This window comes from Salvelinus sp. IW2-2015, linkage group LG22 (genome assembly GCF_002910315.2).
Source record: "Salvelinus sp. IW2-2015 linkage group LG22, ASM291031v2, whole genome shotgun sequence".
Lineage (NCBI taxonomy): Eukaryota > Metazoa > Chordata > Actinopteri > Salmoniformes > Salmonidae > Salvelinus > Salvelinus sp. IW2-2015.
This window is the reverse complement of record NC_036862.1, coordinates 2882359-2898184: the sequence shown is the minus strand read 5'-3', so window position 1 is coordinate 2898184 and position 15826 is coordinate 2882359. Positions and strand designations below refer to the sequence as shown.

The 15826-nt window shown below is 42.2% G+C and overlaps 2 protein-coding genes across 4 annotated transcripts in view; both read left to right on the top strand.

Annotated features, from left to right (window-relative positions):
* ap2m1b (adaptor related protein complex 2 subunit mu 1b) overlaps nt 1-5483 on the top strand; it is a 41395-nt gene extending 35912 nt beyond the window's left edge. For all 3 annotated transcript variants that reach the window (XM_023966544.2, XM_023966542.2, XM_070433944.1), the window contains 2 exons: nt 3327-3438; nt 3829-5483. In XM_023966544.2, coding sequence (XP_023822312.1) covers nt 3327-3438; nt 3829-3963 — 247 coding nt within the window. In that variant the 3' untranslated portion in view covers nt 3964-5483. The remainder of the gene's footprint in view (nt 1-3326; nt 3439-3828) is intronic.
* A 7744-nt stretch (nt 5484-13227) lies between these two features.
* The window catches only part of mmp23bb (matrix metallopeptidase 23bb), a 31444-nt gene continuing 28845 nt past the window's right edge, over nt 13228-15826 (top strand). Inside the window, 1 exon segment of the mRNA XM_070433943.1 lies at nt 13228-13925. Within this exon segment, the coding sequence (XP_070290044.1) occupies nt 13776-13925 (150 nt within the window). The 5' untranslated portion in view covers nt 13228-13775.

Below are 15826 nucleotides of genomic sequence, written 5' to 3'. Positions count from 1 at the left end.
GACTGTGAAGTATAAACACCATGGGACCACGCAGCCCTCATACCGCTCAGGAAGGAGACACGTTCTGTCTCCTAGAGATGAACGTACTTTGGTGCGAAAAGTGCAAATCAATCCCAGAACAACAGCAAAGGACCTTGTGAAGATGCTGGAGGAAACAGATACAAAAGTATCTATATCCACAGTAAAACGAGTCCTATATCGACATAAACTGAAAGGCCGCTCAGCAAGGAAGAAGCCACTGCTCCAAAACCGTCATAAAAAAAGCCAGATTACGGTTTGCAGCTGCACATGTGGACAAAGTTCGTACTTTTTGGAGAACTGTCCTCTGGTCTGATGAAACAAAAATAAAACTGTTTGGCCATAATGACCATCGTTATGTTTGGAGGAAAAAGGGGGAGACTTGCAAGCCGAAGAACACCGTCCCAACCGTGAAGCACGGGGGTGACAGCATCATGTTGTGGGGGTGCTTTGCTGCAAGAGGGACTGGTGCACTTCACAAAATAGATGGCTTCATGAGGAAGGAAAATTATATGGATATATTGAAGCAACATCTCAAGACATCAGTCAGGAAGTTAAAGCTTGGTCGCAAATGGCTCTTCCAAGTGGACAATGACACCAATCATACTTCCAAAGTTGTGGCAAAATGGCTTAAGGACGACAAAGTCAAGGTATTGGAGTGGCCATCACAAAGCCCTGACCACAATCCTAGAAAATTTGTGGGCAGAACTGAAAAAGTGTGTGCGAGCAAGGAGGCCTACAAACCTGACTCAGTTACATCAGCTCTGTCAGGAGGAATGGGCCAAAATTCACCCAACTTATTGTGGGAAGCTTGTGGAAGGCTACCCGGAACGTTTGACCCAAGTTAAACAATTTTAATTTTCAAATACTAATTGAGTGTATGAAAACTTCTGACCCACTGGGAATGTGATGAAAGAAATAAAAGCTGAAATAAATCATTATCTCTACTATTATTTTGACATTTTACATTCTTAGGATCACCACTTTGTTTTAACTGACCTAAGAGGGAATTTTGACTAGGATTAAATGTCAAGAATTGTGAAAAACTGAGTTTAAATGTATTTGGCTAAGGTGTATGTAAACTTCTGACTTCAACTGTATATATATACAGTACCAGTCAAAAGTTTGGACACACCTACTCATTCAAGGGTTTTTCTTTATTTTTACTATTTTATACTTTGTAGAATAATAGTGAAGACATCAAAACTATGAAATAACACATATGGATTCATATAGTAACCAAAAAAGTGTTAAACAAATTAAAATATATTTTAGATTCTTCAATGTAGCCACCCTTTGCCTTGATGACCGCTTTGCACACTCTTGGCATTCTCTCAACCAGCTTCATGAGGAATGCTTTTCCAACAGTCTTGAAGGAGTTCCCACATATGCTGAGCAGTTTTTGGCTGCTTTTCCTTCACTCTGCAGTCCAACTCATCCCAAACCATCTCAATAAGGTTGAGGTCGGGTGATTGTGAAGGTCAGGTCATCTAATGCAGCACTCCATCACTCTCCTTCTTGGTCAAATAGCCCTTACACAGCCTGGAGGTGTGTTGGGTCATTGTCCTGTTGAAAAACAAAGAGTCCCGCTAAGCGCATACCAGATAGGATGGCGTATTGCTGCAGAATACTGTGGTTGCCATGCTGGTTAAGTGCCTTGAATTCTAAATAAATCACTGACAGTGTCACCAGCAAAGCACCCCCACACCATCACCTCCTCTATGCTTCACGGTGGGAATTACACATGCAGAGATGATCCGTTTACCTACTCTGCGTCTCACGAAGACACGGCGGTTCGAACCAAAAATCCCAAATTTGGACTCATCAGACCAAAAGACAGATTTCCACCGGTCTAATGTCCATTGTTCATGTTTCTTGGCCCAAGCAAGTCTCTTCTTATTGGTGTCCTTTAGTAGTGGTTTCTTTGCAGCAATTCGACCATGAAGGCCTGATTCACGCAATCTTCTCTGAACAGTTGATGTTGAGATGTGTCTGTTACTTGAACTCTGTGAAGCATTTATTTGGGCTGCAATTTCTGAGGCTGGTAACTCTAATGAACTTATCCTCTGCAGCAGAGGTAACTCTGGGTCTTCCTTTCCTGTGGCGGTTCTCATGAGAGCCAGTTTCATCGTAGCGCTTGATGGTTTTTGCAACTGCATTTGAAGAAACTTTCAAAGTTCTTGACATTTTCCAGACTGACTGACCTTCATGTCTTAAAGTAATGATTGTAACGGCAGCCTTCCTCCTCTTCACGAGAAGAGAAGGTGTAGCAGGGATCGGACCAACACRCAGCGTAGCCAGTGCTCAACATGTTTAATAAAACGAAACTGTGAACACTTACAACAATACAAAATAACAAATGTTGCAAACCGATACAGCCCTATCTGGTGCAGAGAAAACACAAAGACAGGAAACAACCACCCACAATCCCCAACACAAAACAAGCCACCTAAATATGATTCCCAATCAGAGACAACACAAAACACCTGCTTCTGATTGGGAACCATATTAGGCCAAACATAGAAACAGACAAACTAGACACACAACATAGAATGCCCACCCAGCTCACGTCCTGACCAACACTAAAACAAGCAAAACACACAAGAACTATGGTCAGAATGTGACAATGATGGACTGTCGTTTCTCTTTGCTTATTTGARCTGTTCTTGCCATAATCAGTCCCTCCAGGATTCCACGATTCTGCGATYGCATAATTCAATGCAAAATCAAACAATCCGTGCATATTATGCGAGAGCTCGCAATTTTGACCAATTCCGCGCTTTTAGCACATAAAAGGGTCCATTCAAAAGCGGGTTCGTAATTTTGACCAATTACCTCACTGTTACCGTGGAAAAATTCAGCTACACGTCAATAAAGTTTCCCCCTGTCAGCGTATTCACGTGCGAAGATGATGGGTGATTGTTGATGCCAACAAAAATAACAGCTAAGGACCGTGCGAAGCAATTTCCAAATGTTTTTGGAAACTAGAGAAAGTCGACAATCAACAGTCACTTCGAAGCACAACTGTTCATTGAAATGCATTCCAGGTGACTACTTCATGAAGCTGGTAGAGAGAATACCAAAAGTGTGCAAAGCTGTCATCAAGGCAAACGGTGGCTACTTTGAAGAATCTCAAATGTAAAATATATTTTAATATGTTTAACACTTTTTTTGGTTACTACAGGATTCCATGTGTGTTATTTCCGGATATTCGATTAACCATGCCCATCCCTAGTGTGTGTGTGCGCACGTGCCTGTGTTTGTGCTGTGGAATGGTCTTAACTGTGTGTGGCTATGTGTGTCTGCAGGATCAAGCGTATGGCAGGGATGAAGGAGTCTCAAATCAGTGCCGAGATCGAGTTGCTGCCCACCAACGACAAGAAGAAGTGGGCGCGCCCTCCCATCTCCATGAACTTTGAGGTGATTAGGTCTTTTATTTCCTTTACACAGTCACCTCTACTGTAGCTGGGTTCCAGATCAGTGTGTGTTGTATTACCAACTCCTATGGTTGAATGACCCAGGTGTGATAATGTTTCTGGCCTGTCAAATGGGCTCCCCAGTGGCACAGCCGAATAAAGCACTGCATCTCCATGCTAGAGGCGTCACTACAGACACCCTGGTTCGAATCCAGGCTGTATCACAACCCGCTGTGATTTGTCCCATAGGGTGGCGCACAATTGGCCCAGTGTTGTCCAGGTTTGGCCGTCATTGTAAATCAGATTTAGTGCTAAACTGACTTGCCTAGTTAAATAAAAAAACAATACTGAACTCTCTCCCAGGTGTAATTATGGTTCTGTTATGGTCTCCCAGGTGCCATTTGCGCCGTCCGGACTCAAGGTGCGCTACCTGAAGGTGTTCGAGCCCAAGCTGAACTACAGTGACCACGACGTCATCAAATGGGTGCGCTATATCGGCCGCAGCGGCATCTACGAGACACGCTGCTAACCGCCACCTCACAATCGGGTGGAAAGAGGGGCGCAACAGGGAAGAGGCTGGAACAAGGGAGGGAGCGAAAGACCACAACATGGGACCGTTTCTTTCAGTCTTTTTTCCCCCTGGGCTGGCTGACAAATGAAAAAAATCTATATATTGAAAATTGTTATATTATTAAACGCGTATATGTATAAATAATGCAAACATCCTGTGAAGTACAAAAAAGACCATCTGCATCTAAAGGGTATTTTCCCCTTTTTAATCTAAACAAAAAATCCATTCCACCCCATGATATGTTGTCTACTATTCCTGTACTACCCATCTATTCCCCATGGCACTGAATTAGTGGACGACTGTACCCCTTGCCCATAACCACAGATCTAGAATCAGATTACGCACCATACCCTCAATCCTAATGTATTAGGAGGATWAAAAAAAGTATCTGACCATGTATCATTGGCTTAGGAGTAACTGCTACCCTCCCTCTCTTGATGCTGGCGTAGGAGTGTGTGTGTCGCTCTTCTGTTCTCCTGTAGCAACTAACGTCTCCTGTCCCACCTCTCTCTCCCCAGCCCTGCCCCTGTATCTGTATATCTAACCGGTGGAGTCACTCTTTAGCCCAGTGTGTAGTTTTCAGCAGTATGTAGTGTAGATGCATCCATTTAGTGTCATGCCATTTCAATACATTTTTATACGTTTTGTTATTTTAACACCCAGCCTTCCCYGAGTATTTTAGTCATGAATCGTCTTGTGTTTTTGTATTTAGTGCTTTGTCGTGCTTCTCTAAAGCTCTCTGGCCACCATTCCATCGCGCTCTCTCACTGTCTTATCCCACACCCTTAGTCCCCCTCTACTATTTCCAATAGCTGGTGGTGTCATTGTTATTATGATTCCTCTTGACACAGATATAACAAGGACGATTTTTTGCTGTAGTTCCTGTCGTTTTCTGTCTTAAGTTCTGCAGAGATTCCTTCTGTGTGACCAAAATTGTCAGTTTTAGGAACAAAAMAAATGTAGCGATGACAATAGACGGGACACATCAGTCTATGAATATRAATATATATAAACACATTTCTATATTGTATGAATGGTAAAAATGTGCTATTGAGCAGAGCCAGTTGTTACGGTCTCAAGAGTCTGCTGTTAGTGTGGGTGTTTGTGTAGGAGACTCAGTTGAGCGGATCTCTCTCTCTCTGTGTGTGTGTGTGTGTGTGTGTGTGTGTGTGTGTGTGTGTGTGTGTGTGTGGTGTGTGTGTGTGTGTGTGGTGTGTGTGTGTGTGTGTGTGTGTGTGTGTGTGTGTGTGTGTGTGTTGTGTGTGGTTGCGTTGCTATTCTTCCCCAGGACCACGATCTGCTCAACATGTCTCAGGAACCTGAAATTATGGCTGCAAATTCCCAGTTCTGATCCCGACTGGAATTCTGACCCTCCCCATACGCTTTACATTAGCATGGGTGTATTTCTTGACCAGTTAAAGGGATAGTTCACCCAAATTACAAATTAGTTTCCTTACCCGTCCAAAGCATCTTGGACAAGGTATGACGCACATGCTTTGGTTTAGTTTCCTCTGGCACATGCAAATATTTAGCATTTGTGGCACAATCCCATTCAAGTCATGGGACCGATATTACATTTGTCCGCGCATCAGTTCAAATCAATCTGACATCCATTTGGACATGATGCATAAAAAATTATAATGTCGGTCCCATGACTTCAATGGGATTCGTGCCACAAATGCTCAATATTTGCATGTGGAAACGGTGCCAAGGAAACTAAACCAAAGCATGGCTTGCTGTCATACCTTGTCCAAAAGACTGCTTACAGGGTAAGGAAACTCATTTGTTAATTTGGGTGAACTATTCCTTTAAGCTTCAATAATCCCCTATATTCCATGTGCACTGATTTCCCCCACCCATACAAAAATAAATATTGTTTACAACTGAATTTTGAAATCAGTTTAATGAAGGGATTTGGATATGGAACAATGGTGTGTGTGTCACCAGAGAGAGAGAAATGGGYTGCGTCCCAAATAGTACATTACTTTTAAAGGTGCAATTTGGGACAGAGACAGTGAGTGAGTGTTCAACTCAACTYGGCCTACTGGACTTGGACTGCCTGCATTTCAAATGAACATTTTAAAATGTTCCACCTTTCTGACAATGAGTGCGGCTTCAGAGAGCGTTCCTCTTCCTCCCATATTCCTTCTAGTTCAATCATGGCTATTGTGTGTATTAAACAAAGGCTATCAGATTGTCTGAGCATTTGCAGTTGCAACAAACACTCAGTGTGACACTACATCAAGTTTCCATTCTTTTTCTCGGGCACTACGTTCTACCAATGAACACTAAAAGCGCTTCTGCTATCTTCTGAAAACCCCTATCTCTCTGGCTGTCTGTAATTGCACACTATTCTCAAAATCCTATGGGCCCTGGCCAAAAGTAGTGCAGTATATAGGCAATAGGTTGCCAATTCAGACCTAGTCTCTCTCTGGTCAATGCCCACTATGTCATGCCACACCCTGAGAGATGGGGGGGGGGGGGTCTTGACCCTCTGCTTCAATGTTTCCATGGGCTCCATTTGGTAACTATGTGACTGTCAAGGTAATCCCAATAAAAAGGTGTAACCAATGGAATTCTGTCTATCAACTTATTTCTGCAGCAGAAGTTAAGTTTCTGTCTTGCAGTTACAGCACTTTCAGAAAGTATTTGCACACCTCGACCTTTTCCACATTTTGTCGTGTTACAGCCTGAATTTAAAATGGAATAAAATGAGATATTTGGTAACTGGCCTACACACAATACCCAGTAATGTCAAAGTGTAATTCTGTATTTTTTTTGTTTTTTTTTTCAAATGAATTTATCAAAAGCTGAAGTATGTTGAGTCAAGTATTCAAACCCATTTGTTATGGCAAGCCTAAATAAGATTAGGAGTAAAAATGTGCTTAACAAGTCACAAGTTGCATGGACTACCTCATCTGTACCACACACATACAATTATCTATAAGGTCCCTCAGTCGAGCAGTGAATTTCAAACACAGATTCAACCACAAAGACCAGGGAGGTTTTCTAATGCCTCGCAAAGAAGGGCACCTATTGGTAGATGGGTAAACATTTAGAAAAAGCAGACAATGAATATCCCTTTGAGCATGGTGAAGTCATTAATTAAACTTTTGATGGTGTATCAATACACCCAGTCTCTACAAAGATACAGGCGTCTTTCCTAACTCAGTTGCCGGAGGAAGGAAACCACCCAGGGATTTCATCATGAGGCCAATAGTGACTTTAAAACAGTTAAAAGTTGAATGGCTGTGAGTAACACTGATAATGTGGCAAAGCCATTCATTAACTTTTTGTCCTGAATATAAAGTGTTATGTTTGGGGAAAATCCAATATAACACATTACTAAGTACCATTCTCCATATGTTCAAGCATAGTGGTGGCTGCATCATGTTATGGATATGCTTGTAATCATTTATTTTTTGAACCTTTATTTTATTTAACTAGGCAAGTCAGTTAAGAACAAATTCCTATGTACAATGACAGCCTACACCGACCAAACCCAGATGACACTGGGCCAATTGTGCGCCACCCTATGGGACCAATCACAGCAAGTTGTGATACAGCCCAGGATCAAACCAGCGTCTGTAGTGACACCTTTAGCACTGAGATGCAGTGCCTTAGACTGCTGCGCCACTCTGGAACCGAAATTCATTAAGGATTGGGGAGTTTTTCAGAATAAAAAAGAAACGGAACGGAATGAAGGAGTGGCCGAGTTCCAGTTTTGGCTTAAATCAGCTTGATTTGACAAGACCTGAAAATGGTTGTATAGCAATGATCAACAACCAATTTGACAGAGTTTGATGAATTTTGAAAGGAATAACGGGCAAATGTTGCACAACCCAGGTGTGTAAAGCTCTTAGAAACTTACCCAGAAAGACTCATAGCTGTAATTTTTTACAAAAGTTAGGAATGTTTCTTCCACTTTGACACTTAGACTGTAAATTGTCCTTCCAGACTCACATTAAGCATCTCTAATCCAAAATTAAATCTAGAATCGGCTTCCTATTTCGGAACAAGCATCCTTCACTCATGCTGCCAAACATACCCTCGTAAAACTGACCATCCTACCGATCCTCGACTTTGGCGATGTCATTTAGAAAATAGCCTCCAACACTCTACTCAACAAATTGGATGCAGTCTATCACAGTGCCATCCGTTTTGTCACCATAGCCCCATATACTACCCACCACTGCGACCTGTATACCCTTGTTGGCTGGCCCTCGCTTCATACTCGCCGCCAAAGCCACTGGCTCCAGGTCATCTAAAAGTCTCTGCTAGGTAAAGCCCCGCCTTATCTCAGCTCACTGGTTACCATAGCAGCACCCACCCGTAGCACGCGCTCCAGCAGGTATATCTCACTGGTCACCCCCAAAGCCAATTCTTCCTTTGGCCGCCTCTCCTTCCAGTTCTCTGCTGCCAATGACTGGAACGAACTGCAAAAATCACTGAAGTTGGAGACTCATATCTCCCTCACTAGCTTTAAGCACCAGCTGTCAGAGCAGCTCACAGATTACGTCACCTGTACATAGCCCATCTGAAAATAGCCCATCCAATCTACCTCATCCCCATACTGTATTTATTTATTTATCTTGCGCCTTTGCACCCCAGTATCTCTACTTGCACATTCATCTTCTGCACATCTACCATTCCAGTGTTTAATTGCTATATTGTAATTACTTATTTATTGCCTTACCTCCCTTATCCTACCTCATTTGCACACACTGTATATATACTTTTTCTACTGTATTATTGACTGTATGTTTATTTATTCCATGTGTAACACTGTGTTGTTGTATGTGTCGAACTGCTTTGCTTTATCTTGGTCAGGTCGCGGTTGTAAATGAGAACTTGTTCTCAACTAACCTACCTGGTTAAATAAAGGTGAAATAAAAATGTAAAATATATTTTTTTAAGTATTGTGTGTAGATTGTTGACAAAAAAAATACAAATCCATTTGAATCCCACATTGTAGCACAACAAAATGTGGAAAATGTCAAGGGTGTAACGACTCTTCGTCTGATGATGAGGAATAGGAATCATCGGACCAACACGCAGCGTGGTATGTGCTCATAGTAAATTGAATTAAATAAACTGAACACTGAATGACAAAAAAAACAACAAAGAGAGTGAACGACACRAAACAGTCCTGTAAGGTGAAAAAACACAAAACAGAAAACAACTACYCACAAACACAGGTGGGAATAGGCTACCTAAGTATGGTTCTCAATCAGAGACARCGATTGACAGCTGCCTCTGATTGGGAACCATACCAGGCCAAACACATAGAAAAGGACAACATAGAACAAAACATAGAATGCCCACCCCAACTCACGCCCTGACCAAACCAAAATAGAGACATAAAAATGATCTCTAAGGTCAGGGCGTGACAAAGGGAATACTTTCTGAAGGCACTGTATATTATTGTTTACACTAATAACTATACAGTGCATTCGGAAAGTAGTCAGATACCTTGACTTTTTCAAAACGTTGTTACGTTATATATAGCCTTATTCTAAAATGTATTAAATAGTTTCCCCCCCTAATCAATCTAGACACAATACCCCATAATGACAAAGAATAACTGTTTTTTAGAAATGTTTGCAAATATATTGAAATTAAAAAAACATAAGTATTCAGGCCCTTTACTCAGTACTTTGTTGAAGGACCTTTGGCAGCAATTACAGCCTTAAGTCTTCTTGGGTATGACGCTACAAGCTTGGCACACCTGTATTTGGGGAGTTTCTCCCATTTGTCTCTGCAGATCCTCTCAAGCTCTGTCAGGTTGGATGGGGAGCGTCTCTGCACGGCTATTTTCAGGTCTCTCCAAAGATGCTTGATCTGGCTCTGGCTGGGCAACTCAAGGACATTCAGAGACTTGTCCCAAAGCCACTCCTGTGTTGTTTTGGCTGTGTGCTTAGTGTCGTTGTCCTGTTGGAAGATAAACCTTCGCCCCAGTCTGAGATCCTGAGCGCTCTGGAGCAGGTTTTCATCAAGGATCGCTCTGTACTTTGCTCCGTTCATCTTTCCCTCGATCTGGACTAGTATCCCAGTCCCTGCCGCTGAAAAACATCCCACGGCATGATGCTGCCACCACCATGCTTTACCGTAGGGATGGTGCCAGGTTTCAAAGAGTTCAATCTTGGTTTCATCAGAACAGATAATCTTGTTTCTCATGGTCTGAGAGTCCTTTAGGTGCCTTTTGGCAAACTCCAAGCGGGCTGTCATGTGCATTTTACTGAGGAGTGGCTTCCATCTGGCCACTCTATCATAAAGGCCTGATTGGTGGAGTGCTGCAGAGATGGTTGTCCTTCTGGAAGGTTGTCCCATCTCCACAGAGGAACTCTGGAGCTCTGTCAGAGTGGCCATCAGGTTCTTGGTCACCTCCCTGACCAAGGCCCTTCTCCCCCAATTACTCAGTTTGGCCGGGTGGCCAGCTCCAGGAAGAGTCTTGGGGGTTCCAAACTTCTTCCATTTAAGAATGATGGAGACCACTGTGTTCTTGGGGACCTTAAACGCTGCAGAAATATTTTAGTACCCTTCCCAAGACATGTGCCTCGACACAATCCTGTCTCAGAGCTCTAAGGACAATTCCTACGACCTCATGACTTGGTTTTTGCTCTGACATGCACTGTCAACTGTGGGACCTTATATAGACAGGTGTGCCTTTCCAAATCATGTCGAATCAATTGAATTTTCCACATGTGGACTCCAATCAAGTTGTATAAACATCTCAAGGATGATCAATGGAAACAGGATGAACCTGAGTTCAATTTCGAGTCTCATTGCAAAGGGTCCGAATACTTATGTAAAGGTATGTCTGTTTTTTATAAATTTGCTAAAATTTCAAAAAATCTGTTTTTGCTTTGTCATTGTGGGGTATTGTGTGTAGATTGATGAGAATTTTAATTTATTTAATCCATTTTAGAATAAGGCTGTAACATAACAAAATGTGGGGAAAATGAAGGGGTCTGAATACTTTCTGAATGCACTGTATAATTAGCCATCAAATGTGTATGAATTGTAATGCTTATATCTCATTTATAAATGGGGGGGTGCGACTCATTAGTACCCACTACTTATGAACAGATAATTAATGCGCATTCATGAAAGTCAATGTGTTGGGAATTCGATTTTTCTGTCAAATTTAAAAGAAACAATTTCAATGTTTAAGCGTGATTGAGCGTTGTGAAGGCTAACTCTAATAGTGGGTTACTGACTTTGAAGGAAAATACTTTGAAGTAAGACTAAGTAAAACAAGCTTTGAATGGGTTTTAAAGTGTTCGTAGGGAGGGGGTTAACTGGAGAAATGTGTGGAAGGTGGCTGTTTTGAAAAGTTAGCTTGTGCAGTGTTGGTGTGGATGGACARATGAATAAAGAGATGCGTAATTAAATTCTCATCTTTCAGGGCCCCATAAAAGATCTCCTTTCCAGCTTTTCTTTTCGACTCCCCCCGTTTCCTCCTTCCTTCCCTATTTTCTCTCCGCTCCTTCCCAGGGTGGGTGACATCGTCGGGTCAGCCCGCCCAGAGTTTCCCTAGTCACCTGGAGTGCAGCCAGACCCTGGGCACAGGGCCAAGTCCAGTGAGGGGCGGAAGTTATGAGACCGCCATTCAGGTGCCCTTTACTAAAAAATCTGTCTCTAGAAAGGATTTTTTTTCTATATATTTTTTTTGTGAACCAAAGTGGAYGTCTTAGGCTACTCTCCTTATGTTTAGGTTTCTTTGAACATCTTGGTGACACGGACAGACACATACAGAAAATGTGATGTCATACAATATATAAACATAAGTAAAAAAATAAAAAAAGATTATGCGCTTATTCTGTAGATGTGTGTTAAAGAGTAATAGTTTTACAACATTTTAAAAAGTGTGATGGTCACTGACGGTTCTTACAGTATCCATCATCTCCGGGCAATTTTGCGATAAGCTACTCGTTAACTTTCTCAGCCACAAAGTGATTCATTCATCCTAATTTATCAGTGGAAGGATGGCACAACAAAAGCATTGTCGTTGGGCCTGATCCGTAAATATCATGCAACATAACCCCCAAATTCTTGCTATATGTTCTTAAGAGTCACAGGGGTCCTCTTCTATTGAAAACCACAGGCTGTCTCGGGGTCTTCCTAAGGTCAGCCCGAGTGATGGGGATAGGGGGAAACTGTGGACCACTTGGCCAGCCAGACCATGGGCAATGCCAAAAAGTTCAATTGACAAACATTTTACCTCATTCTGCACAATGGATTTTTTTACGAGAGCACGCCACTTTCTGAAGGTGAATGAAGGGATGGTGGCTAGAACAAACCCTTGACGCAGTGAGGCAAAGCTTAAAGCCTCTTCCTGAGCCACAGCATTGCAGATGGTGACACATTGCTGTAGCCTAAACAGGATGGGGCATACTGTGGGCTAGTCATGATAGATGACTAAACGCCTTCCTCTTCAATGGATGATCCATAATTAGCCGAGAAGCTAACACACCTAGATGAGGCTCAGAGAGAGTTGAGATAGGCTAGATGTAAAGGCCTAGATTTCAATCATTATTTGAGTTAGTTAACTTTTTTGACATATCCTCTGTTAATCTTTTGAGTTGCCACTTGCTAATTGCCAGGAAGTGGACTAATGGAGCCTGTTTGAACAAAGAGAAATGAGCGCATCTGGAAGGATGTTATTTGCGACAATATTGTCATGGTGCCCACCTTCCTTGCGCGGACAGTTGGGACTGTGCGCCACATGAGTCAACAGGTGAAGAAACAGTCCGTGCAATTTGGAATCCTTGGGACGTCCATACCCATTGGGGACGTCCCTGGTTAGGGTTAGAGTTTATGGACGTCCCAAGGATCCCCCATAGCACTGACCGTGAAGAAACCCCTGGCTCTGCTGCTGTGTTTTTTGGGGGTTGGGTTGCAGACTTGCCGGTGTCGATGTCAAGTTTTGGTGGCTAAATAACACTTACTAATAAATGTGAAGAAAAAAGTTTCCTTAAAATAAATGTGGCTCAAAAAATTCAAAAAAATAAACTATGATTTATTTTCATAATTTGTCTTCTAAGCCATGGCGGATTGAGGCCTCAACCGATGAGAGATACTTTTACACTCCACGAGCGGTTATTTAAGTAAGAGTTTATAGCCCAACAATAGTTTGAAGACTTCAAGGCTGTCTTTGAGGACAGTTGAACATTTTACCCTCTCTATTCGCCTGGTTGAGAACTGTGTGTAGTTTGAGAGAGTTGAGAGAATGAGAGAGCAGAGGCTGTGAGACAAATTGTTGTTTAAGAACTGGGCGGCGCTCTCTCTCTATCCCGCCACTCGACTGAAGTGCCCGAACTTGTACGACCGACACCTGATACGTTCGGTCGCTGCAGACTAGGCACGGAAGTATCAAAGTTACCCAATAAACATACAAATGCGATGCAATTAATGAAGGACTCGGTGGAAAAGTAAGAGCTTACAATTATATCACAGGGGAATAGCGCGGAATGCTGAAAATGATACGAGTTTGATGGGACGGGAGAATTTGGAGCTACATACCCAAATTGCCAATTCTCTGCAGAGCTGTTCAAATGTGGTTTTCACGTTGTGATTACGCACCGCGTTCTGGTTCAGAGGAAGGATAGCCTACTCGTGCTTTCTGCATGAAAACACCTGAATAAGGTAGCCTATCCAAGATGATCAATCTCTTTTATACCAATCATTGCATTTAGCAGAACCATGTGCTCTCAACATTGAGTGTAGGTTACCGTGGACTGTCAACTGTAAAAAGACTACAGGTTCCAATGGAGCACAGGAAGCAGACGTTGAGTTCGCCCAAGGGCTTCGTCCCAGTGTTTGAGATGCGCGGAACTCGTCCGATACTTTTTCTACTAGTGCTGATGTTGGCAGGGTTGGATGAGGTCGGCGGACTCCCTACGTGTAGAAGGAAAACGGTAAGTGGGCTGCTGCACATGGACATTATTCAAAGTAATATTTARACTGTTTGCCTGTGCGAGCAACTCAACAAAACCCAGTATTTTCATKAATTTATTGTGTTTTGTTATCGTTTTTTTACAGACTGAAAAAATACGTGTTTTAAGTAAGCTACACYGACAATCACATTTTTCTGGTTTGATCCTAATTCATTTTTGTGTATGTTTATTTTTTGATCAGTGTTACAATAGCCTAGAATAGGAAAATAAATGGGGGGGAAAGAAGAAAAGAAAGGAAGGAGTGGTTTAGGTGGTGAGGGGAGGGGAGCGCTGGAGGAGAACGCTTCAGCTCACATGTGGGTGACAGATATTTTAGCACAGAGCGATGGATAGATGGAGAGGGACTGTCAAGCGACTAGAGCGGATGAGGAGGGTTCTACATCTGTGTAGGGTTAAGTTGTGATTTCTGTTCCTTTTTGCACTTGTGCCACGTGTGTTTTTTTACATTTTCTTCCTAGAGGAGGCCAGACATACTCCCTTTTGCCAGGAAGCCTGAAAAATGCAATGGCTTAACTTGACTTTAATGTATTCCTTTTAACTCCTAGTGGAAGAAAGGTGGAGAAATAGAATGAACAACTCAAATAACTATTTTGTGTTCGGGTGGAAGTTGTTATCCTCTCCCAGTTGCTGATTCAAAAAAATGTCATCATTGAAGTGGTTTTTGCATGTAAATATTGGTGGGGAAAACTCCACTTGTTTTTTTTATGCATGCCAGCAAAGCCACTACACAACACACACAACACTAAACAATACATTAATTGCACTATAACGGTGACAAACGGTGCCCACAAACTGCTAGGGCCTACATAAAGCTGTCCCAACAGCAGAGCTTTCTTTTCAGCACAGTGGATTGAATACGTACTACTGCTACACCTGGCTATCAGCGGAGCCTTGTCTGGCATCGAAACAGTTAATTCAGCCTCATTTACTGCATAAAAAAAAACACATCTGATATTGCTGACTTGCCTAAACAAAAGTGGTTTCTACTGACAATTGAGATGTACAAACTATGGCATAAGGGGATGACGGGCAGATAATAGGCAATCTGTAATTTCGATTAAGACATTAATGAGCGAGCTAGGACGGACGTAGTCAATATAACTATTTGTTCAGCGACAGAATTCAGAACATGGGCCGTTCTTACAGTGTTCTCTCTGTACACCATGTCAGAACCGTAGGATAAATAAAGGGGGCATATAAAGCAGACAATRAAAGCTCTTACAATATTCAATGATTACATTTCTCTAAAACAGTCTACAGGCTGCACCACCAAGTCAGAACAGTAGGCTAAGTTATGAGGGGGAAAGGGAAATTATTAGGGTGAGGCACATGGGCTACTATGAGCTTACGACACAACATACACTTAGTATTACTTTTTTAGCTACATATCTCCCTAGCATATTACATAATTTATGCAGCAGCATACAATACATTTTTGGACTCAAATTGTTGTGCTGTGCTCACTTGAACAGGAAGGTGGCGCTGCGGTCCTTGTGGGAAAATTTTGTCATCAAACTTTGTCATCAAAGTCTGGCATTCTCTGGATTTATGATGGTTTTAAGACAACTGGGAACTCTTAAGAAASAAAGTCGAATCATGACGTCATTCATCTTCAGATCAGAGCGCTAGAAAGAGCACCGAGTTCCCGACATGGAATTCCGAGTTGGATGACCATTCAAAACCTATTTTCCTAGTCAGAGCAAATTTCTTTTCTCACTTTCCAGTTGTCTTGAACTCACTGAAGTCTGAGATTTCCCAGTTCCGAGTTTCCAGTTGTTTTGAATTGGGCAGAAGACATGTCGGAAAGTATTCAGACCACTTGACTTTTTCCACATTTTGTTACCTTACAGTCGTATTCTAAA